Source organism: Homarus americanus, unplaced genomic scaffold (assembly GCF_018991925.1).
Source record: "Homarus americanus isolate GMGI-L3 unplaced genomic scaffold, GMGI_Hamer_2.0 scaffold11022, whole genome shotgun sequence".
NCBI classification, from domain to species: Eukaryota; Metazoa; Arthropoda; class Malacostraca; order Decapoda; family Nephropidae; genus Homarus; species Homarus americanus.
Window position 1 is genome coordinate 12,208,648 of NW_024737068.1, and position 24,044 is coordinate 12,232,691.

General features: G+C 39.4%; 1 protein-coding gene across 3 annotated transcripts in view; it reads left to right on the forward strand.

The window, feature by feature from the left end:
* Positions 1-24,044, forward strand: part of LOC121872965 (calpain-7-like) — a 102,899-nt gene that overhangs the window by 53,034 nt on the left and 25,821 nt on the right. For 2 of the 3 annotated variants that reach the window (XM_042376116.1, XM_042376117.1), the window contains exons 2-5: positions 2,995-3,214; positions 12,751-12,911; positions 17,374-17,482; positions 20,322-20,438. In XM_042376116.1, the coding sequence (XP_042232050.1) occupies positions 2,995-3,214; positions 12,751-12,911; positions 17,374-17,482; positions 20,322-20,438 (607 nt within the window). Of the gene's footprint in view, positions 1-2,991; positions 3,215-12,750; positions 12,912-17,373; positions 17,483-20,321; positions 20,439-24,044 lie in introns of all 3 variants that reach the window. The other variant, XM_042376118.1, reaches the window with a different exon arrangement.

A 24,044-nucleotide genomic window follows, 5' to 3' on the forward strand; every position in this document is an offset into this window, starting at 1 on the left:
CAGGCAATTTCTGACACAAATCAGGGTCAAAATCAATCAAAACACACAAAACATAGTTTTGACTTTCTAACAGTTGTTTGCACTAATGCAAATTTACCAATTTTTGTTTTTCCCATGGTATTTGCTATGATTCATTGGTATTTTTCCTTATTAATACCCAAATCGGTAAAGGTTCGTTTTATGTACCAACGCTATTTTTAATTAAAAAACATATTTTTCTGATGTATTTTTATGTGCTTTCTTCAAAAATGACCTTCATTTCCTTGGAAAAATAGTAGTTTTGAAGAAAATTACAGTTTTCAAATTGCCCCTAAACTACTATTTTTCCATGGATATGAAGGTCAAGTTTGGCAGAAAGCACATAAAAACACACCAGAAAAATGTGTTTACCTAACCTAACCTATAGTTGAACCTGTAGTTTTGCATACCTTAGACTGCAGAATTTGGGTGTGAAATGGCGCACGGCACAGGGCCCACTACCCCGCACACACACACGCATAGCGCGTCACGCCACCCCGCGCTCCCTCACTCAGTCAGTCTCGCTGTAACCACGCTTGTGTTGACATCAGAATTGTAGTTGCTACCCTTGCTACCCACATTTACCATGGCCCCTAAAAGAGCATCAAAGACACCAGCTGGAGTCATCCCTAAGTGCCAGAAGAAAGTGATGACTCTGCAGGAGAAGGTGGAGTTGCTGAATAAATTAAGGGAGGGAATGTCGTTCGCTGCTGTGGGGCGACGACTGTACATCGTGAACGAAAGCACCGTACGTACCATCAAGAAAAAGGAAAAAGATATCTGTGATGCTGTAAGTGCCAGTGCTCCATGCAGTGCTAAGCATGTCAGCCAAGTGAGGGAGAAGGCAATGGTGAAGATGGAGAATGCCTTGCTTCTGTGGATAGAGGACCAGCACCGGAAAGGTGTAGCAGTGGACTCTATCCTTATCCGGGAGAAAGCTAAGTCTCTACACACACGCTTCACGCCTGCAGCTGAGGAACCCGTACCCAGTACCAGTGCTGCTACCCCCAGACCTGAGACTCCTCCGACACCTCCGACACATTTCCAAGCCAGCATAGGTACGGTACAGTAAAGTGAAATGTTTATCTCTTTTTTTTTATAGCTTCTCTTGCCATGTTTATTGTTTGTAAAAATGCACAGCACAGTACAGTTCAGTACTGTACATAGGAAGTGAAGGTGCAGTTATTCACAAAACATTTGTGTTTGTTGTCAGCAGTAGTGACGATGTGGAGGCGGAGGGATAGAGCGGGGAGGAGTGGGGACGCTGGAGGTGGGAGCAGGGACGAGTGGAGATGCCTGCCAGTACATTACGGGTGTACAGTATTAATTGTTTTTATAGCTCTTTTTGCATTTTAATATTAAATACTGTACATTATGTTTCAACAAAACTACTATTTATTTCTGAGAATATGGAAATGTAATATTTTTGCTGAAATGACGTACGTATTACAGTGGAAAGTGAAATAAAATTGTGACGTAAGCAATGACTTTCGCTCTCTTTCGTTCAAAAGATGTTACCGTAATCGCTTTTCGAATGTTTTTCAGTTGTGGGATTATGAGGCTAATGATAGGATAGAATATTATTGTAATACAGTACAGTACAACAGTTTTTTAACTGAAAACCATTCGAAAAGTGATTACGGTAAAATCTTTTGAACAACGAAAGAAAGCGAAAGTCATTGTTTTCGTCATGATTTTATCCCACTTTCCACTGTAATATGTACGTCATTTCAGCCAAAATATTACATTTCCATATTTATTTCTGAGAATATATTAATTCAGTCACAGTTAAGGTAAAATATACTTGTGATGTAATATTTTAATCAAAATATGGTATCGTAGTTTTCTTTTGTTTCAAATTTAATTAACAAAGATTGATGTTTCAAATGTAATGAACAAAAATTTATGTACAGTATCTATAAATAAACTTTAAAAAATGAATACATTATGTTTTACATCGTCCTGTGCATACCATACCATACCATGCATTTGGCTACTTTGGGCTTGCTATGATGACGCAAGAGATCTGCCCTGGCAACTGTACCGACACTCACAGCTGGTGGTGCGTCGTTTCCATTGTTTACTGGTAGTTACTAGTAAATATTTTTCAACCTAACGAAACTATTACCCTTTTAGAGGTCGACCCCCAATTTTTTGCCAAAAAATTTGGTCTTAAAAACTCGAACTACACACAGGTATATACGGTAAATAAGGACATGGGGGGCCAGGGGTTTTTTAGGGGGGGGGAGCAAAAATACACAGATTTTTAACATTCACGGGTATCTCTGTTACCTAAACCCCGCATATGTTAAGGGCCGATATATAATTTAAGGTTAGGTTTGTTAGGTCAGTTTACGTTAGATTAAGTAGGGTATGGAAAGGTCACTGGAAAGAGTTCGGTCGCTTAGCATTTATTCACTTGCTGGGAAGTGTTTTTCAACAGTCGAAGTGCAAAAATGGTATCCTTGAGTGACAATGTATTTATTCCTATAAAAAAAATTGGGAAAATCACCCAAAGAAAATACTGTTGTCAGAAAGTTTAAATTCCTCCACCTGGTTTCAGTAAATCTTGAGGTAAGAAAGTTTTCAGTTGCAGGTTATTGGAGGACAGTATCCTAGATATTACCCTTAACTTTTCCAAAGATATCTTAACTAGACACTGTAATATCTTAATAGGGTGTCATCACAGAACTAAGTTTCTGTTCTTTGCTTTTGCGTAGGAAGTTTAATTTCAATAGTATTTTACAAATGTAGACACTCGTGATGCACAAAAATATTTTTCCCTTGGTGTCCTTACCAATAATGCCACCTTCAGTGTTTTGGCAAAAGCCATTACTAAACTATGATTGTACAGTATTGGCACAGTGTATTACTTATGAAATCTGTGCAAGTGACTTATAAATATCCATTGTCTATTTATTCTTTACTAATTTTTATTGTTATGTTTTCATAATTACAATATATTTTATCAAGCAGTTCAAGATGAGCAGTGCCGAAGAGTGTATTAACCATGCTGCTGAAGTGGCTCGGCAAGCAACACATTTTGACACTACTGGTAGTCACCAGGCAGCCATCTACATGTATCGTCAAGCAGCAACATACCTGGACCGTGCCACAACTCTGGGGATGTGTAGTCCAGCTATCTCAGATCGAATTCAACAGTACAAAAATAGAGCTTCAACTCTAGAACAAAATGGTAGGGGTTGTACAGGATGTGTTTATTATTGTTTTATGAATACTGTACTGTATTATAAAATAAATTTACAATACATGTAATTACAAAATATATGTCAGATGATCAGACACCTGCCCCAGGTAACTCCTGTAATAACTAGACAAGGCTATGGGGTTAATAACCAGGAAATTCCTTGACAGTGCTAGCTGGTACTATTGGTTACTGATCCTACAGACAATTTGTCACCAGACATGGTGTTTGTGGATTGGTGTTACAATGGAGAAGATGGGGGTGAGGGAGACTTTGCAGGTAACTTGTCAGATTTCCAAGAAGGGTTCGAGGTGACTTGTCAGACTCTGAGGAGATTCCCTGGACCTCTGGTGATGGTGCTAGCCAGGCATGGGGCTGAAGCCAGCTTTGGCTTCTGGAAGCCATGCTTTTTGGGCTGGGCTTCAGTTTTGGCTTTGAAATTTCTAAAGGCTTCGGCTTCAAAGTCAGAGGCCTAGCACTGGCTTCAGCTTCGAAGCCACAGGCCTGGCTTTGGATTTTCATCTTTACACAGACACACTGACCATATTATATCAATTATATATATAAAATTAGTGGCAGATCCAAGGTGGCACAAATTTTACCTGACTTGACAAGTGACATGGGTTGTAGTTTGGGCCCGAAATTATGGATCAACATGTCAGTGACCAGTGCCAACATGAGAATACTGTATATTGTCACAGGTCAATCATCTCAGATCTCCACCCCAGGTAGTGCCAGGGAGGGTAAACTTAGGAGAGGTCAAGTCAAATGTGAGTTGATCATATGACCTTGATCTGACCTTATATGAACTGAGATCCACATCGACATCTCAAGTTATTCCTACTTGTCTATTATCACAAGGACCTGATCCTGAATGTTGGAAGAGATCAAAGATATCGAATGGTTTGTTACTAAAAGTAATCTTTTTCAGCCTGAAGGGAGGGTCAATACTTACCTCAAGAACAGTCAGCTTATCTCAAAGCCTTGCTGCAACTTAGAATACCATAAATATTCTCATCAACATAAGGTAATACTGTACATTATATAGTATTATATAAATAATGGTGTTAGGTTTCATGAAGCCTTGGCTTCATCTTTGGCTTCATGACTTTTAATGTCTGGCTTCAGCTTTGTGACATTTCAATGAGTTCAGTTTTGAAGGCTTGGCTTCGCCCCCATGCCTGGACAGCAAGCTCACCTGAGGAACTTTCAGGAGCTGGAAGTGATGGCAGGGATTCTTTCAAGGCTGTAGAACTCAATGAGACTGGCCCTGGGAGTTAAGATGATGAAAAAGATCTGTTCAGAGCAATGCTCCTTGTAAACTGCACACCTTTGTTGCTGCACATATTGTCAGCAACAGTGACACCTCCTATTTTTCATGATAAATATATTGTGAAAAGTAGTGCACCTTGTTCTCACTTTGTTAGGCCATATGGGTGGTACTGGCAGCATGCACTAACTGGGTCAGGTGCTCCATGAGGTCCTCACAGGTCACCTCCTCTGCATGGGAGAAAAGCAACTTGTCCACATCATCTAAATCCAGGTCCAAGTTCAGTTGCTTTCTCATATCCACCACACTCTTGGTCATGCTCTGCAAGTCATCAAAACCCCTGAAGTTATTGATGAACTAGGGGTAAATTTCTTCCATAAATCATTTATGTTGGTATACATGTTCTCATGCCCGGACTCCCCAATGTTCTTGATGGCTTGGTAGATAGTATTCCCCCTCCAGAACTCGTTAAGGGTTGAGGCATCCTCACCTTAATTACCTTGACTGCCCAGGAAAAGTAGAGATGTGGTATTGGCAGGAGGAACACCACCTTCACACCAGGATCATACTCCCCCAAGATGTGATAAGTGGCCAAGAGCATTGTCTAACACCAAAAAAAATTTGAAGGGCAGTATCTGTTGTATACAGTATAATTTTACATCTAGCACAAAGTGATGAATTAACCAACTGTCAAATACAGTGATATTTCCATTAGCCGGAATACTGTAATTGGTGCAGAGCACTTCCGGGAATGAGAGATTTCCGGGTAACGAGATGATTCTGGAATTTTCCATGTAACGGAAAAATGTTCTTGGAAGTTCCAGAAATTGCCCATTACAGTGGTCCCTCGGTTAACGAACACAATTCGTGCCAGAAGGTTGTTCGTTAACCGAAAATTTCGTTAACCGAAACCTTTGTTTCAATGGGATTTTGGGTAATTGGTTCCAGCTCACCGAAAAATACATACAAAGTAAAATAAAAATTGCAGTAAAGTACACTTACTTTGAGGTGTGTATGTAGAAGGCTCCTGGTTGATGATGATGATGGGAATTAGAAGTGGGGGTGGAGGAGAAGGGAGAAGAGAAGGAAGTGGGGATGGAAGAGAACTCTCCCCATGATTCATGCCGTCATTTCACCCATAAAATTTTAAGTTCACTAGGTGTAATTCAAGATTATTTTCTTTAAATCAACACTGCACTGCGCTATATATTGTCAATATGTAAAATAAATTTCAGAATGACCACTAATTGTACTGTAAAAACTTAAAAATAGTTTATGTTCAAGAGAGTCTCAAGCAAGATGTTACCTCTACTGACCAGAGATACAAACTGACGCCTGTTTGGTGAGTTGAGTGGCTGTTTGGCGCACTAAAAACTAGTTTCCTGTACTTCAGTTATGTTAAATAATTGTTAAAATGACTAAAAATTTTAATATAAAACTTGGAAAATTATTGAATAGTACAACCTTCTTGATATTTACTCAAATGGGAACGAATTTAAGCCCTAGAACCGATTACTGTATTGGCAGACTAATACAGTCGACCCTCGCTTTACGCGGTCCCACTTTATGCGTTAAAACGTTTACGCGGTACCCTGCCGAAACCGGAATGCTCACTTTCCGCGGTGTGTGTACCCTTTTACGTGGAGAGCGGCGCGAGCAGGGTGCGCACAAGGTCGCCCAGTCATCAAAACATTACCGAGTTCTTCACCCGCCACCCACCACAGCCAGCCCAAGTCAGTGATAGTGATAATGATAGTGAGGATATGGACTTATATGGACTTTGAGGGGTTTGACAAAGAGGCCCTACAAGCCTCTGTGGTGGATAGTGATACAATTGATACAAGTGATACAGGCGAGGGCCAATAATCTGCCCTCTGCCTCGGAGCCAACCCCCCATCCCCGTGTGCCCGGCCATCTTTATACTAATGTAAGTGTTAAAAAACCTAATATTATTGATATTTCTCTTAATTATTAATTGTGTGTGCATACCATCATGAAGTTAAGATAATATTTTTACTACAACATAGTTGTGTGTCGTCAAAAAGTGGAGTTTGGGGGTCGGCCCGGTCTCTATTTCAATTAATCCCATATGTTATGTTGTTCACTTTATGTGTTTCTCACTTTACGCGGGCTGCCGTGGGTTGAATTAACCGCGTAAAGTGAGGGTTCACTGTATTCCAGCTGGTGATCAAGCGAAAACATGTTAAGAGGAATTCGTAAGGAATTCGTTAACCAAATTTTTTTCTTTAACCGAATTGATTATTCTTATGAAAGGTAATTCGTTAACCGAAATTTCGTTAACCAAGGGACCACTGTACTTCATCTCTTGAACCCGGAAAAATATCCCTCATCCCTGGAATTTTCCGGGTCCGAATTTTTTTCTCAGAATTTCCTGCAAATGCCCCTCATTTTCATCTGTCAAACCCAGTAAAAACATCCTCATCCCCGGAATTTTCCGGGTATTGGGAAAATTTTCTTGGAATTTTCCCGAAAATGTGTCCCTCGGAAAATCTTTCCCAAAGCTGGAATTTTCCAGAAAATTCCAGCTCTGGGAACGATTTTCCAAGAAAATTTCAATTCCTGCTATCGGAGAGTTCCGGGTTTGAGGAATTCTAGCTAACGGAGATACCTGTACCTGTTTTACTGTATGGCTACAGTGACCCACACCATAGTACCACTTTTCCACACATGTGGCAAAGAGGCTTTCTTCATGTTTATCATTGCATGGAGAATATCAGAATGGTATTTAATTCAAAATCACCAGCAGTTTTCAACTGCTTAACTGCACATGCATGGAGGTATCGGGGAAGGTTATGTCAGGTGTTGCTGGACTCGAGGTTGGCGCTCCACCGTTGACACTTGCTCATGTGAGCACTGTGCTTCGCCTGCTCCCTTTTATCCTGTGGAAGTCATGACACCTCCAGTGTGCACTGCTAACTCTGCTGACAAGTGGCACTATACCATGTCCCTCTGATGGTGAAGAACAATTCACCTTCTACTCCTGTCATGAAGAACTGGAACACTTCATAGCAGGACCTGAACTTGTTTTGTCAACCACACCTGGCTCCTGTGTTGTCACCTAAATTTACTGAAATTTCAATCCTGGCGTTTATAATGTATACAGTGAACCCTCGAAGATCCAGACTAAAGGGGGGACCACCTGTCCGAAAAAGCTGATTGTGCGTATCTTCCAGCGAATGTACTAAATGTAGAAAAATTATAAATAATTATATAAAAAACACCAAAAATACAGTACCGTATTTTACGGCATATAAAAAGCACCCCCCATTTTAGCAGGGAGTATTTAGGAAAAAACTTTTGTGTGTATTTTCTTCCTGTAGCCATAGTTTTCTTAAAATAATATATACAGCACAGGGGGCACCTCAAGTTTGCGGATTTTTATTTCCCGGTTCTCTATTATTCACAGATGACACCCTGGATGTATGCAAGAATGTCTGTGGGTAGTTTTAAAGTTGCTGGCATTTTCGCGGCACGAACACCGAGCCATTGTTCTAGAAACAGTAATTTCCTTTTCCTGAATTGTAAATATGTGTATGTGTGTAGACACACCCACAAAATACATACAAATATATAATATTTGGAAAATCCTCTCAAATAATCGGAAAAAAAATATTAAAAATGTGACAGTCTACCCTCAAGTCCGTGCTTTATCACTTTATTAAGAAAGCACATACTGGAGAGTAGACTGTCACATTTTTGATAATTTTTTTCTGATTATTTGTGAGTATTTTCCCATTATCATTTATTTGTATGTGTTTTGTGTGTGTGTCTACACACATACTGTACACACACACACACACATATATAATATAAAAGAAATAATTGTCCTAAGGGTAAACACAAAGGGAAATTACATTTCTTTGTACACAAGTAAAAATGTCCCCCCTCCCCCCTCGTCCGCAAATGTTATTCACGGATTTGGCGATTCGCGACCATTTTGAGAACCTAACCCCCACGAATTTTGGGGGCCTCCTGTACCAGGAAGTGTGAGGAATAAATAAAAATCATACCAATAAATAAGTTACAACAAAAAATACTCTATTGCCAAATTAGTAAATAAAAGCCAAATAAAAGTTTAACACAGTCGCCATTTGCATACACTCCCTGCTTTACCATAGTAACAAAGACCAGCTGGGACGTCGATTCCCGAGCAACACTCCCCACCCCCTACACTCTTCTGCTCTCCTCCTGTTGCATGTTTCCCCTCAAGACAATTTTATCTTTTACTTTTTTCACAATATGTATGTTGGATGGTGTGTGCATGGAAATGAGTAAAAATAAATGAAGAAAGTTACGTATATCTACCTAAAAATACGAGTTGAAAAACAACCATAACACCTCATATCTTTGCCCAGTAGCCTGGTGGTTACAGTGACGAGTCTAACCTGGCTATAATGCCATGATTAATCACTATTAAGCACTATTATATCAGTAAACACTAATAATAACAGTAAATCCAGTGAAATATGGCAGAGAGTGAGGAGAGTTACAACTGCATAGGGCGCTGTAATTAGCGGTCACTCACTTGATCCCAGGCTCCCGTTGCCAGGCGTACGATCGAAATGCGTAAGGGAGAAATACAGTGAAACCTCGTTTACTAGGTCAATTGAACCCACGGAGGCCCTCGTAAAGCGGGAAACGCGTTAAGTGAACAACAGAACATATGGGATTAATTGAAATAGAGACCGGGCCGACCCCCAAACTCCACTTTTTCAGACACAATACCTACGTTGTAGTAAAAATAACTTCTTAATTTTATGATGGTATGCACACACAATTAATAATTAAGAGAAATATCAATAATATTAGGTTTTTTAACACTTACATTAGTAGAAAGATGGCTGGGCACACGGGATGGGGGTTGGTTCCGAGGCAGAGGGCAGATTATTGGCCCTCACCTGTATCACTTGTATCAATTGTATCACTATCCACCACAGAGGCTTGCAGGGCCTCTTTGTCAAACCCCTTAAAGTCCATATAAGTCCATATCCTCACTATCACTGACTTGGGCCGGCTGTGGTGGGTGGCGGGTGAAGAACGCGGTAATGTTTTGATGACTGGGCGACCTTGTGCGCACCCTGCCCGCTCCGCTCTCCTCGTAAAAAAGTACATGCACTGCGTAAAGTGAGCATTCCGGGTCTGGCAGGGTACCGCGTAAACGTGGAAACGCGTAAAATATAACTCGTAATGCGGGGTAATACTGTACACATTTTGTAATCTAATTTCAAAACAGTGATGGGCACAGTGATAAACAAATTATATAAACCATGCATTTAGCTATGGTACCATAATAAGAAACATTGTATCATTACTAGAGTGAATGAAATACAGGCAGTCCCTGACTTACGACTGGGTTAAGGACCCAAATCCAGGTCGTGAGTCGAAAATGCAAAAAATAATACAGTCAACCCTCACTTTACGCGGTTAATTCAACCCACAGGGTACCGCGGAAAGTGAGAAACGCGTAAAGTCAACAACATAACATATGGGATTAATTGAAATAGAGACCAGGCCAACCCCCAAACTCCACTTTTTGACGACACACAACTATGTTGTAGTAAAAATATTATCTTAACTTCATGATGGTATGCACACACAATTAATAATTAAGAGAAATATCAATAATATTAGGTTTTTTAACACTTACATTAGTAGAAAAGATGGCTGGGCACACGGGGATGGGCGGTTGGTTCCGAGGCAGAGGGCAGATTATTGGCCCTCACCTGTATCACTTGTATCAATTGTATCACTATCCACCACAGAGGCTTGCAGGGCCTCTTAGTCAAACCCCTCAAAGTCCATATAAGTCCATATCCTCACTTTAATTATCACTATCACTGACTTGGGCCGGCTGTGGTAGGTGGCGGGTGAAGAACTTGGTAATGTTTTGATGACTGGGCGACCTTGTGCGCACCATGCTCGCGCCGCTTACACAACATGGCGGATGGCGGGAGAGGGCGGGAGGTTTGGATCCAAAGATGGCGCGGCTCGCTAGCCGCTCTCCGCGTAAAGGGGTACACGCACCGCGGAATGTGAGCATTCCTGTTTCAGCAGGGTACCGCGTAAACGTGGAATGTGGGACCGCGTAAAGCGAGGGTTGACTGTACATAAAAAATCTAATATGAAATGCAGCATACAGTAAAAGTAATCAATAATGAAGAATGAATATACAGTGTTACTGTGCACTTACCTTTAATGTAGTCAGCTGAATGCACACGGGGCCTCAATAATTTTTTAATTAAACATGGAGACTACATTAATTGGATGAAGCAGAGGAGGAGACAGGGCTGGATGGGTCATCAATGTCGCTTTCTTCAGAGAGGCTAACATACTTGCTTGTTGAAGGTATTGGATCATCTTTGGGGAGTGAAGAGGCAACACTGGTGGGGCGTGAGGAAACAGCAGTGGGGGACTCTTTAAAATATATGTCCAATTTAGACTGCACAGTTTGCGTTTTCTTTTCATTGTAAATATCCCTGTAGCAAGCAAGTGCATCTTGGATCATTCTGTCAACTTTTGCAAAACGCTCAATATTTTTATCCATTTCGTCAAACATTTGCATCCCCTTATTAATAGTAGCAAATGCCTCTGCCATTTGTTTCTTCTGGGCACCACCAGAACTCTCACTTTTACGCTTGCCAGTCATTTTAAAGGGAATTAGAACCGAAAATATTGTAAATATTGTCAGTACACAGCGCGATCACTACCGATAACAACGACGTCCAAACACCAACTGAGCGCGCTATGGCGTGGACGCTGTACACCACGAGGCGGCCTAGCCCACGCCACACTCTCGTACTGGACGGAAACGTTTCAGTACTGGAAAATATGTATCTAATTTGAAAATTTTTTGGTACGACTGAGGCGGCCGTATGTCCGGGTGGTTGTATGTCGAGTAGGTCGTAAGTCGAGGAATAACTGTACTGTAATATTCCCAGAAACAACAATTGACAGCTCTGTTTATGCTTCCTGCCTCGGGCACCTGTGTCCTGCGCGCTGACATCTTAGTTTCACGGGCCTAAGATGATCTTTGCTCTGTTTTGGGAATAGTACTTCTTAGGGAGGCTTCTTAGCCCCTGGAACCCAAAATTTTGTCTGAATCTTCTGAAATCCAGATTTACTGGGTCTGAATCTTTGAGGGTTTACTGTACTGTACAGTAAGGACTTGTAAAATGCTGTACATGCATTATATGAAATTGATGCACATTATTCGTACCCACTATGTTGCTAATGAATTGAAGGTGAAAGTGATCAAAGGGGTACTAACATCTGAATGAACCTACTACATGCTGCATAGCTACTACGTAGCTTCTGCTGGTAAGTTTAACTTTTGATGTAAAAAAGTGTCTGAATTTTAATAGCCAAGTTTTGTCAAGTGAATTAGCGTGTTGCTAAGTAAAATCTAGTGAACAAACAAAAATTTGTTTTTCAATACACTATAAGAAAATAAAGCTTAGCTGAAATTTTTTTTTATTTTGTATTTACAGCGATATGAGAATTTCCCCTCCCTCACACTGTCGACAGCCATGGGCGCCTACCACTACGGCACCCCTCCACTGGTGATACCACCCCACTCCCACCCATACAGCTCAGCGTCACGCTGTTTGTGTACTGTTTTGGAAGAAGGGAAGAAGCTGTTTATATAATGTAGAACTACTTTTTGGTTAATATCTGTGTTTCTATATTTTTTATGTATTATGTATGATGTTTAGTGTTTATTAAAGTAGTTTTGGAACAGTTTTTGTGAATTTTTGTGGCCTCCAGAACCAAACTAATTGCAGGAAAATTTTTATTTATGATCCCTCTATTTACAATATTTCGCTTTAATGTTGGTGATGTTTTAAGACCACCTTCTTATTTATAATAAAAAAAAAATCGCATGAAAGATGTCCATCGTCTGGCCAAACATGCTGATGTGTGGAATACAGTACTGTATAGGTATCCCTCGTGTAACAATTGGGATGTGTTCCTGAAAACCAATCGTTAATGTGAAATGATCGCTAAACGAGGGATAATGAGAAAAAATACCCTAAATGAGAGATTATGAGGAATAATAATTGTGGACATAGCACATAATTGTATAGCCCATGTAATTTTGATTATCTTTGTCATTTCAAGTACAACAGATATACCACTGAGAATTTCCTCCATCTTCCACTCATCCCTGTTCACTCTGCCAGTCACATGCATCTTATGCACAGTCTTATTGAAATAAATTTTTTTATTTCTTATGCAGAAACACAAGCTCAGTCAGCACAAGTGACCAAAGAAGGTGGTCAGAGTGAGCTGAGTCGAGCTAACTTTCTCCTGTTGGAGGCATTGGATGAAGATGAGGCAGGAAATGCTGAAGAAGCCATTGAACTTTACTCCAATGCTGTTCAACTTTGTCTTGAGGCTGTGAGTCCTGTTCATTATGTTTTATCTTGACTTTTAAAGTTATACTTTTATTACACTTATGTTATGATCACTATTATTGCCAAACTCGGTTAAGTAAAAAAGTAAGTTACTTAGAATTAGAATATATTAAAAAATGTATTTATGAATTTAACTAAAAGTAACAGCACCACAATCATTATCTACCACATAATATGTTTAAGGCAAAACTGTGAACTGTTTTAGAAATGAATTTTATTTACCATTGGTATGGTTGTATACACTTGTCCTAGCTCAATAAATTTAAGTTATGGAAATGTCAGACTGAGGCTCTGAGCAACATCTTTCTTGTTGGAGCCAAACTCCTGGACCCCCAGAGACTAGTAATAATAATAATAATTAACGGTTTATTGAAAGAGCTTGGCAGCCAGAAGGCTGAAAATATACAGTTACATATTTGGGGAATGGGTTACGAATTACAAATAATATAAAAGTAACATAAGTGACACAAATAAGACATATAATAACTAGATGGGGAAAAGCTCAAACTGCAGTTCATTTCAACATAGTGACAGTGCAAGGAGTAGTGTTTACTGGGAGTGAATACACTGATTTATTACAAGTTATTGATAATTTTTACAATGGTTGGGACTGGGCTGTTCTTATAGCGATCAGTTCGTGCACGTATGGGCTGGATGCGGTTGTGGTGTCGAACAGCAATTCTCGGACTAGGGATCTCAGGTGTAGTAGGAGCCGGTGTATTCATAGTGGAAAGAAGAATTATTAATGTGTTAACAGACAGTTTAACACTTACAGAAGCTCAGTGAGATCCTTGTATAGAGATGCCTAAGATGTTATTCAAACCATGTACTCTACAGTGGAATCCCGGTTATCCAACACCTACAGGGTTGAGTGGTACCGGATAAAGAGATTTTCCAGTTACTTGAGCCTCACTCTTAGGATCCCCCAATAAAACCTACAATACACAGTGCTACAGGCTAACCTCAAATATTTTCTCAGAGAATTTGACTTCTTGAACACTTATTCCACTCTATATAAACTATGTGGCTTAGAAATAAAGAAAATGTAAAATAAGAAAAAGGAAGAGCATGGGTATGTATATTGAGAACTGAATATGTGGAGGCAGTGGGTTACGGGGGATCCTCGTTATTCGAGCTTAATAGGGACCAGGAAAAAGACTCAGATAGTTATTCCACGGGTAACAGGCAATTAATTCCCATAAGAATTAATTGGAATAGGTTCTAATTGGAACCATGGCACTCAAAAAGTTTAACTAGATATCTTTCACATATACAGTATAGTCTCGTTTTACGCGGTCAATTAAACCCATGGAGGTCCGCTTATAACGCGAAACGCGAAAATGAAATAACAGAACATATGGGATTAATTGAAATAGAGACTGGGCCTACCCCCAGACTACCCTTTTTCCGACACAATACGTACGTTGTAGCAAAAATAACATCTTAATTTTATGATGGTATGCACACACAATTAATATTTAAGAGAAATATCAATAATATTAGGTTTTTTAACACTTATGTTAATAGAAGAAATGGCTGGGCACACAGGGGATGGGGGGGTTGGTTCCGAGGCAGAGTGCAGGTTATTGGCCCTCACCTGTATCACTTGTATCACCTGTATCACTATCCACCACAGAGGCTAGCAGGGCCTCCTTGTTAAACCCCTCAAAGTCCATATCCTCACTATCACTGACTTGGGCTGGCTGTGGCGGGTGAAGAACTCGGTAATGTTTTGTTGACTGGGCAAGCAAGGTTAAATAGACCAATCACAGCTCGCGGCTGAGGGGATGCGTGGGTGGTAAGGATGCGTGGCCCAATCACAGTCCGAAACATCATCTGACATCAGTGGTGACGTAAGAGCGACCTAGCGCGCAGTTTGTCCGCACCGCTTCCTGCGTAAATTGAGGAATGTACCGCGTAACTAATAATTGGCGCGTCTGGACAGGTGCCGCGTAAATGACCAACCGCTTATAAAAAATCCGCATAAACTGAGACTATAGTACTGTACTGTACAGAATGTACCTTAGAAACATTTGTTAAACATTTGATTTCACATTATTTTGTGAAATTATTATACTTTATAACTTATTTAACATAATTAAAGTTGTTTGGGGGTCAGTCACGTCCATCCCATAGCTACTACACTTTCTTTTAGAATTTACACCACCTTGCTTCAATTTGGAACTCATGGCTAAAAAAAATTCCACCATTGTCACCAAGGGCACAACAAAGTAAAAAAAAATCGTAGGAGCCCTTTCAAATCAGGCTTGAGGACTATCGTGACTGTTACTGCACATGTGTGGCATGGGTGAGAAGGATGAACTTTGAGAGAATGGGAGGGGGACTGGAATTTCAAGCACATATGCTCTTGCGGATGGATTTCATCTGTATAATTCTCTTAAGTTAGGTGAATTTTTACATATACCTGTAGTTCTTCAAAAAGTTGGGCTTGTAACTGCGGATCCATGGTTAATGAGGACCCCTGTATAACTGCATTGCTGACTTGCCATCCAAATTGCCTCATATATTGTTACATGTAATGAAACTATAAAAGTTGAGGAAAAATCATTACAATACTGTACTGTACTTTAATGTGGCTTAGAAATAAAGAAGATATTATATACCTGTAAAACTATAAAATAATAAAAGCATGGGTGTGTATGTGTTGGAAGTGATTGTACTGTATGTGGAAACAGAGGGCTATAACTGCTTGGCCGCACTCTGTCCCGAACTGATGTCATGGCATACACACATCCAGCATGGCAGCCACAAGTCTGTGAGTCAGCTGGTTGACTGCTTGGTTTAATTGTGTCACATTGGCCAGAGGATGGTTGGAGTGTGGAAGGAGCTTTTTTTATTTTTATTTTTTTATTTTTTTTTTACATAAAATATGTGCTACAGAATTGTATTTTATGATATGCAATGTATTAATGTTATTGTTTATCATAGCACTTAATATGGGAGATCATCCCTGTTGTGCGTGGTATTCAAACTTAGGATTCTAGCTGATTTTGTAAAAAATAATTTTTTTTTTTTAAACAGTACAGTACTATTATTTCATTTTGGTGGAGGTTAGTTGAATCTGCCAGTTACCTGGATGGTAGATAACCAGGATTCTGCTGTGTTTGCAATTATCATCTTTCTTTTTTTTTTCAAAAGTATATTAATATTTCTCTCTCATGTCTATTACCCAACCCATGTGGTCCTACTTCTGGTGCTTCTTTCCCTTTCCCAAGTTTTGCATTAAAATCACCCTTTATAATCAGACATTTATTAAACTTTACAATGTCTTTTGCTTTCTGTAAAGCTTCATAAAATTTTTCTAAGACTTCGTTCCCACTATCATTTTGTTGGTGCATAAACCTGTATTAATACTAAGTCTATGGATTTAGCATTAAACTTGACTAACAAAACTATGTGATTTTGTCAAATGATTCTTTACACTACTGCTCAACTTCTGGTTTACAAAATTACTAACACCTCTCTCATGCTTTTCACCACCTGAAAATATGAAATAAAAATCTCCACTTCTAGGCACTAATGCTATTTGAACCTGTCCATCTTACTTCACTTAATCCCAGAATGTCTCATTGCAGTCTTTTCATTTCCCTACAAACATTTGCATGGTACTTACCAGCCTCATGTAATGTCCTCTCATTTCATGTTCCAATCTTAATTCTGTGTTAATAGGCTTTGTTTTACTTGGACAGTACTTGCTAGCTTGTTTGGACACTGCCCACAAGCACAGGAGGCAATGTGGTTGGACCTTTAGATGACGATATGCCCACAAGCACAGGAGGCAATGTGGTTGGACCTTTAGATGACGATAATCCAACAGGAACACCCAAGAATAATTTATTGTGTTTGTCCATGGTTGTTCAAGGGCAAGAGATGAAGTTATGAGAATGGATCCCCCCAAATCTTTTCTCATCAGAATACTAATTAAAGGGAGTAGAAAAAGTTGGTAATAAATTATGGGGTGTAGAGATCGCTCAAACCTTACTCTGGTAAACCAGCCCCATCACCTGTGGAATTTGCATGTTTAGTATGATCTACTTTAACCTCCTCATTTGAAGTCAAGGTGGGAATGGGAACTATATACCCATTCCAGGTATTTTATAGTGGTTCATTCAAGCCCCCACTCCATGACAAGGTAATGCAAATTTAGGCTCTAGATGGAGTTGTACCTTGTTGGGAAAAAGCAGTGACACAGGTGTAGATCACATAGAGGAGTATTGAGATAAATGAACTGAAATACATTATGATTATGGGAATAACTAAAACTGCAAAGCAGATGGGAACAAAAGTGATGTGACACGTACTGTACCAGGTAATAGAGTGAAAGTGCAGTATACTTTTAGGTCATTGCTATTGTTATTATAAGACACTAAGAAGCATTAGTTTATAAGATATAAATATAAACTGAGTTGTGTTTTTCTCTGCAGTGTAAAAATGCCAGTAATGCTAAGATAACAGACAAGTTGCGGAAATTGGCTGAACAAGCACTGACCCGAGCTGAAGTCCTGAAGGAACAGGAGACAGGAGAAGCAGCAGGTGAGCACTGCATAGTACTGTAGTTCACAGAAAAGATGGCAATGAAAAATAATTAACTTTTTTACTAGTCATTCTCATTATAAATGTCAGAACTACAAATCTCTGTGTTTTCCATTGATTGTACACAAAATGTTGTATGTGTTCCTCTTGTGATCTTAATTCTCTCCATGAACTCCTAACCAGTCAACAAAAACCTAGCCCAACACCATCTTACTGAGCTATGGATAACAAACAAACAAACTTATATTTTCCACTCTTCCACTACAGTATTCATGTTTTTGAGTGATGTATAAACACTCCATCTCTTCGGTCTATTGATCTGAAAATTTCCTGTGCTTACACACATACAGTATTGAATAGAAATACAGGTGTTAATATTGCAACTATAAAGCCACTGCATAGTTGTAAAATCTCAACCTGTTTACTGATATTTAGATAAAAAAGGAGTGAAATGTAATCAGCCTCTGTAACCCCCTGTGTGATGGTGGCTGCCCTCTCAGAGAGGCCTCGGGGCCAAGATTTAGGAAGATGTCATGCTTACAGGTGCATGTGTGTGTGTGTGTGTGGGTGGGTGTTATGGGAATAAAAGGTGTAAGTCATGTTATACTTGGAATTTGTGTCTTTCTACTGTATTGGCTGGCTTGAGCGCTCCTAATCCTCATTACAGTAGAAGTCCAAAAATCCGGACTGCTTGGGGATTGGGTCGGTCCGGATTTTCTGGATTCTCAGGCAGTACTTTTAAAATTCAAATTTAAGGAGGAATAAAGAAGAGATGAACAGGTACATTTTGATAGTTTATTCATTAGCAAATAAAGCTTGCTTCATTTATCAAAACGAGCAGTTTTAAAGAAAAATGAAGTCAACACTAGACAAAAATGTAAACAAACTGTCTAATACCATGACGAGTCTTGAAATTCCTAAGCCATCCATCACTAAATGCGCACTCTGATTCAATGTTCATTTGCTCCTTAAAAGACTTTGCTTTGGCAATAAGCATCGGCCCAGAAATTGCCATACCTTCTGATCGTTTTAACAAAAACCATTCGTGCAACACTTTATCAAGATTTCTAATTTGGGCCAATGTAAACTTTTTCTTTCAGCAATTTTAATGCAAGGCTCAGAAGAAGCTGTGAATTCTAGAATTTTATTCTTTGCCTTTTTTATATCATAAATTGTAGACTTTCCAATGTTGTATGTTTCCATTAGAACAGCATTGCTCACATTACATTCTAGTTTCTTAATTACTTCAAGTTTGTCACTCAATTTCAATGTGTTCTTCTTTCTCTTCACACAACGAAGTTTATCTACTTTAGGGGCCATTATTATGGGCTTGTACTCTGTACATGGAAAGAGTAGGACTCAAAATTACATACGTTGTCACAGTTTGATTGCTTGTTTTAAAGTGGCGATCGTGTGGTCGTTTGTTGTCGCTGTGCAGCTGTGGCATTCACGCATGCACACATACACACAAAAGATTTATAGTGCCTCAAATTTTACATTTCAGTTCAAGCTAATTACAAAACTAACAAAATTAGCTACCTATAATTTACAATTACTTTTATTATTAGAATTATGTAAATTAATTTTTTAAAGCAACTCCATTCATTCACATAACCCACAAAAGCCCGCTAAATTTAAAAAGTTTGAGTTTTCGAAAAGTCCGGATTCTCGGGTGGTCCGGATTCCTGGCATCTGGATTTTTGGACTTTTACTGTATTAGTTATGATGAATGATTGTTCCTGAAATCCCAAAATATAAAATACCATGAATTAGTCATCTCAGGTTCCTTTTTCCTCCCTGGGGGTTGCTGATATTGGCTGGGAACTGGAGGACAGTTGTGATTGTGTTCTGTTCTTTGGCCTGCCTAGATTGCAGGTTGCATGTGCAGAATTGCAACTACAGAGTCTTGGCACTCCTTCTGGCAAGTGACTCACCAGTGCAAAACTTTTTTGGGACTGTAGGTCAATTGAGAGAGAGCCTATCTCTGGTTTTCTAGTTTTTTTATTGGATTTTGGAGTATAGCCGAGTCCCAGAAGTTGAGAGGTTTTGGTAGCCTTGGATCTCCGCCTACAAGCTTTTTTACTCTTTAACTGCTCCTGTCTCCCATTGTGGATGGGTGTTGCTGACCGCTTCTGTCCCCAATTGGGGATCAAGATGTACATGCCAATTTTTCAAACACTGGACACTCCCTAGGCCTTAGCTACTCATGATCCACTGTCCTAAGCCACCCACACATCATACAGTACCCTGTACAAGATTTTATAGAAATTCGAGTAGTGGTGAAATGTTTAATAAGTCTGTTAAAAAATTACTGTTCAAAAATTGTTGAAGGGAAGTAAAGCTGCCCATATAATTTAGTCTTAGAAAACTGATGCACATGTCCTAACGCCTTCACTCAACACCCCCACCACTACTGGTACCCTCACTCCCAGTCCCCACTCCAGGGCGGGACCTCCACACTAGCTCACTTCACTCCTCTATACTTCTCTATTCAAAGTGAGTGCAGCTTTCATGCACTGTATTTGATCTCATCCATATGTAACTGTTGATATGCTTATTATTATATTTTGAAAACTTTGAATATCCTTGAAATACAGTAATGCACACATGAGGATGAATCACATTGACATAATGAGCAGTTAAAGGGTTAATGCAGGACAAGAGATGTCCAATCCATGCTTGGTTATAAAATGGGATCTCTGGATCAGTCACTCAAATATGGTTCTTCTTTTGTTCTCCAGGTTATATGGACCTTCTTCATTTCTTCTGTTAGCAGATTTAAACTGTAATGATCTTTAAGATAGACATCACAGATCATTAATTAAATATATTACAACAGGTGTGGCTGAAGACAAAGCATCAAGCAGACCACAACATCAACAAAAAGTCTCACCAACACGAGCCATCCCTCCTCTGGGTATTGGTAACTTGGTCAACTCCAGACCTCAAGCTGTAGGTGAGTAAACCAACAGAATTCTTTTTAGACTTCAATAAGAGGTATTGTATATACTAGTGTATAAACTGATATCATATACTGTACTGTATAGTATGACTCCTGATTTTGGGGTAAAAAAGTCTTGAGTTTTTCATATATCTCTTGTATAATTCGACTGTAGCATTTGAGAAATACTAAGTATAAACCTAGACATAATTTGTAGCAAGACACCAGATTCACATCAACGTGACTTGGCCGTGACTATCACCACAACATCTGACGCTATGAACAGTGTCACCAACTCTGATTCTGAATTTCTGTCAGTTACCAACTCCTGTGAGGAATAAGATGAAATAATATGTATGTACTAGTAAATATGAGGAATAAATCAAAATACTGTAACACTAAAAAAAAAAGATACTCTATTCCCATTTGGCTGCTGGACAGAGAAATTTGTCAATCGTTTCACTACTCAAGGGAGACAGCTCAGAACAGCTGAGATCCCTAACTCCTCGCTTAGCCTGAACTCTTTAATCTGTATAAGGTCACATTATTATACATACATGGTACACCCTCCCCCGGTTGGGAAAAATCAAATTTTTGTTTTATGGTCCAAACACCCCAAAATGACCTAAGAAATCAAGAAATACTTGTAAAAGTGTCAACTCGCCTCGTTTAAAAGCACTACTTGGCATTTAAATCCGGGGCTGGTGCAGTATGCTAGGCCTACTGGCTCCCAATCCTGTTACAGTACTTCCGGTTGGTCTTGTAGCCATGTGTATGTATAATTATTTTTTTTTTCGCACAAAAAAAACTATGAATATACTGTACCTAAAAAAGATTCATGCAGTAAACATATGGATGTTTTTTATTACAAGCGACAGCACTGCACACTCAAGGTCAGGGAAGGTATTTGCCCTCCCTCGGTTTATTTTCCTTACACTTTTACTCATATTATTTGCTTATACAGCTACTCCTCGACTTACGACCTATTCGACTTACGACCACCCGGACATACGACCGCCCCAGTTGTACCAAAATCTTTTCAAATTACGTATTTTCGAGTCCCGACTTTAGTGATTGCTCTGTGTACTGACAAAATTTTCGTTTGTAATTCCCTTTAAATTGGCTGGCAAGCTTAAAAGTTAGAGTTTTGTGGTGCTGAGAAGAAAAAGAGACACCCATTTTAGATTTTCTATGTATTATTTTCGCATTTTCGACTTACGACCAATTCGACTTACAACCTGGATTTGGGTCCCTAACCCCGTCGTAAGTCAGGGACTGCCTGTATTGTACTTAGATTACTATAACAATAGGTAGTGTAGGAGAGAGGAAGAAGTGTGGGAGGAAGGAAGGATTCTGGGAAGAAAGAAGTGTGTGGGAGGGAGGGACAGTGTGGGATGGAGGGAGCATTCTGGGAAGGAGGGATTAGTGTAGGAAGGAGAAAAAAGTGTGAGAGGGAGGAAGGAGTATGGGAGGGAGGGAGCTAGTGTATGGGGGAGGAAGGAGTGTGGGTGGATGTAACCATGCAGTATTGCAAGTATTGATAGTGATATTGAAGGTGATGATAATGATAGTGACCGGGAATATGTGTTTGAACAAGAGGGAAGCAATGAAGACGACAATGATGAGTGGCAATTGGAGGAGAGAGGGTTGCTGCCTGTCCCATCTCCAGGAACATCCAGTACTCCCTCCATTTCACCTACCCCTACCAATCCGGGACAGATTATGGTAGCTAGATTCAGTTTTAAAAACACAGAGAAAATATATTTAGAAAATGTTCTAGAACATGAACATTGGGGGATCACATACTTGAATGCTGATGACCAGTTATGGGTTAACTCATGAAGAAAGTTTATTCCCTTTTATGTTATTAACCTTATGATAGTTTTTTTTTTTCACATTCTGTATGTAAGATTATGTGTGCTTGTAACATTAAAAAATATATACGTGTAAGTACAGTATAACATAGCTCACAACTTGGCTTGGAGTGGTAGGGAGAGGGCTAGGGGGATGTGGCTATAGCGAGTTGGTGATGTAGTTACTGCCCATTGCCTCTGCATGTATGTTCATTCCACACATACACACCCAGGCTCTTAATTTTTCTTATTTTATAGTTTTATAATATATTTTCTTTATTTCTAAGATACATTAGAGTACAGTATTGTAATGATTTTCCCTGACTTTTATAATTTCATATAATGTAGCAATGCAATGGCAAGATGCCATCTCACAGGCCACCTCCTCCACAGTTTTTCCCATTCCTAGTGAGTCAAGCTATTGCAAAACTGAATTAACATTAAGTGAATTAATGCTAAATGAGGGATACCTGTATTGATATCCACAGGAATGTTTTCTTTTTTCAGTTTTATTGTTGTTTGTTCCCAGTATAATGAGAGTGCTGTATATTCACCAACTACAGTTCTGAGCTTCAACGCTTCTAACTTCCAGCGTATACATGATACACAAAGATATGTATTTTTTAAAAAAAATAATACATGTATTTATCTAATGAATAACATTCCTATAGCCTGAGCCGAAGGGTTAAAGTGATAGTTCAATAGGGGGCAGGGAAAAAACACTTTTATTTGAGTTGCAGGCTGCACTTTTCAGGCATCGTTTGTATGGCTGTAACAAACACCTGTGCAAAATTTCATGCCATTTCATGCATACTTACCCTGCCGCATCGCGAACGACTTTTTGTCAACTTTTAGTGTACCTGTATACCAAAAATTAGGTGTCATTTAATGTTTTCCAGGATAATGATAAATTTTACATGGGTGACATCGATTTAATTCACATGTTATTTTACAGGTACACCGTATAGAAAATCATTTCAAGTTCATATTGAAATTCTTTTTTGTGCGGAACCTTGGCATCATTTTCCTAGACAATAATCTTTGCCTAATATATCCATCTCTCGATTCGTATCCCGTCACTTCAATGCAAGCTTCAGTCATCACTTTTATGCCTCTCTCGACCGCCTGAGTGCTGTTTGGCCACTTGGGCACCACTAATGGTGTCTCAAGAATGTCATTAACCTGTAGATTTGACAGAGAAGCAATGTAAGGAGGCTCAGTCTTGAGTTCATTCCTCCAGTTAATCATGGAATGATAGTTTTTTGCTTGCCACTTTAGTTTCGGAGTCACCACCTTTCTCATGTTGACTACAGGAGGCACATCTTCATTCCCATCTCCATCTTTACCCTCCTCATCAGTATAGTTTAACAAATTCTCGTCAACAGCAGCATCAGAATCTTCCTCCTCCTCTTCAGATCTGCCAGTGCATTCTTCCTTTTGCTGATTCTCCTCTCTAATTTTTCTTATCATTGAGACAGCTTTTTCTCTAACAGTCATGTCCTCATCTGCACACATACCAAGAAGAAGTTGATCTGTGTGGGCGAAGTATGCATTTCTCTGGACAGCCTTCTTCACTATCGTCTCCTCCTCACTATTCAGGTGTTTCATATATAGCAGGGACTGGAATACGTTCCTTGAGCCGTGTGTTACGTAAGGGTGTATCTTGATGTAAAACCACATTGGAGCACTGAACTTTATTATTGTAATGACAATTCTTTTCAACTCATGGCTGGGTCTTGATGTTGCTACATACAGCCTGAGGATTCTA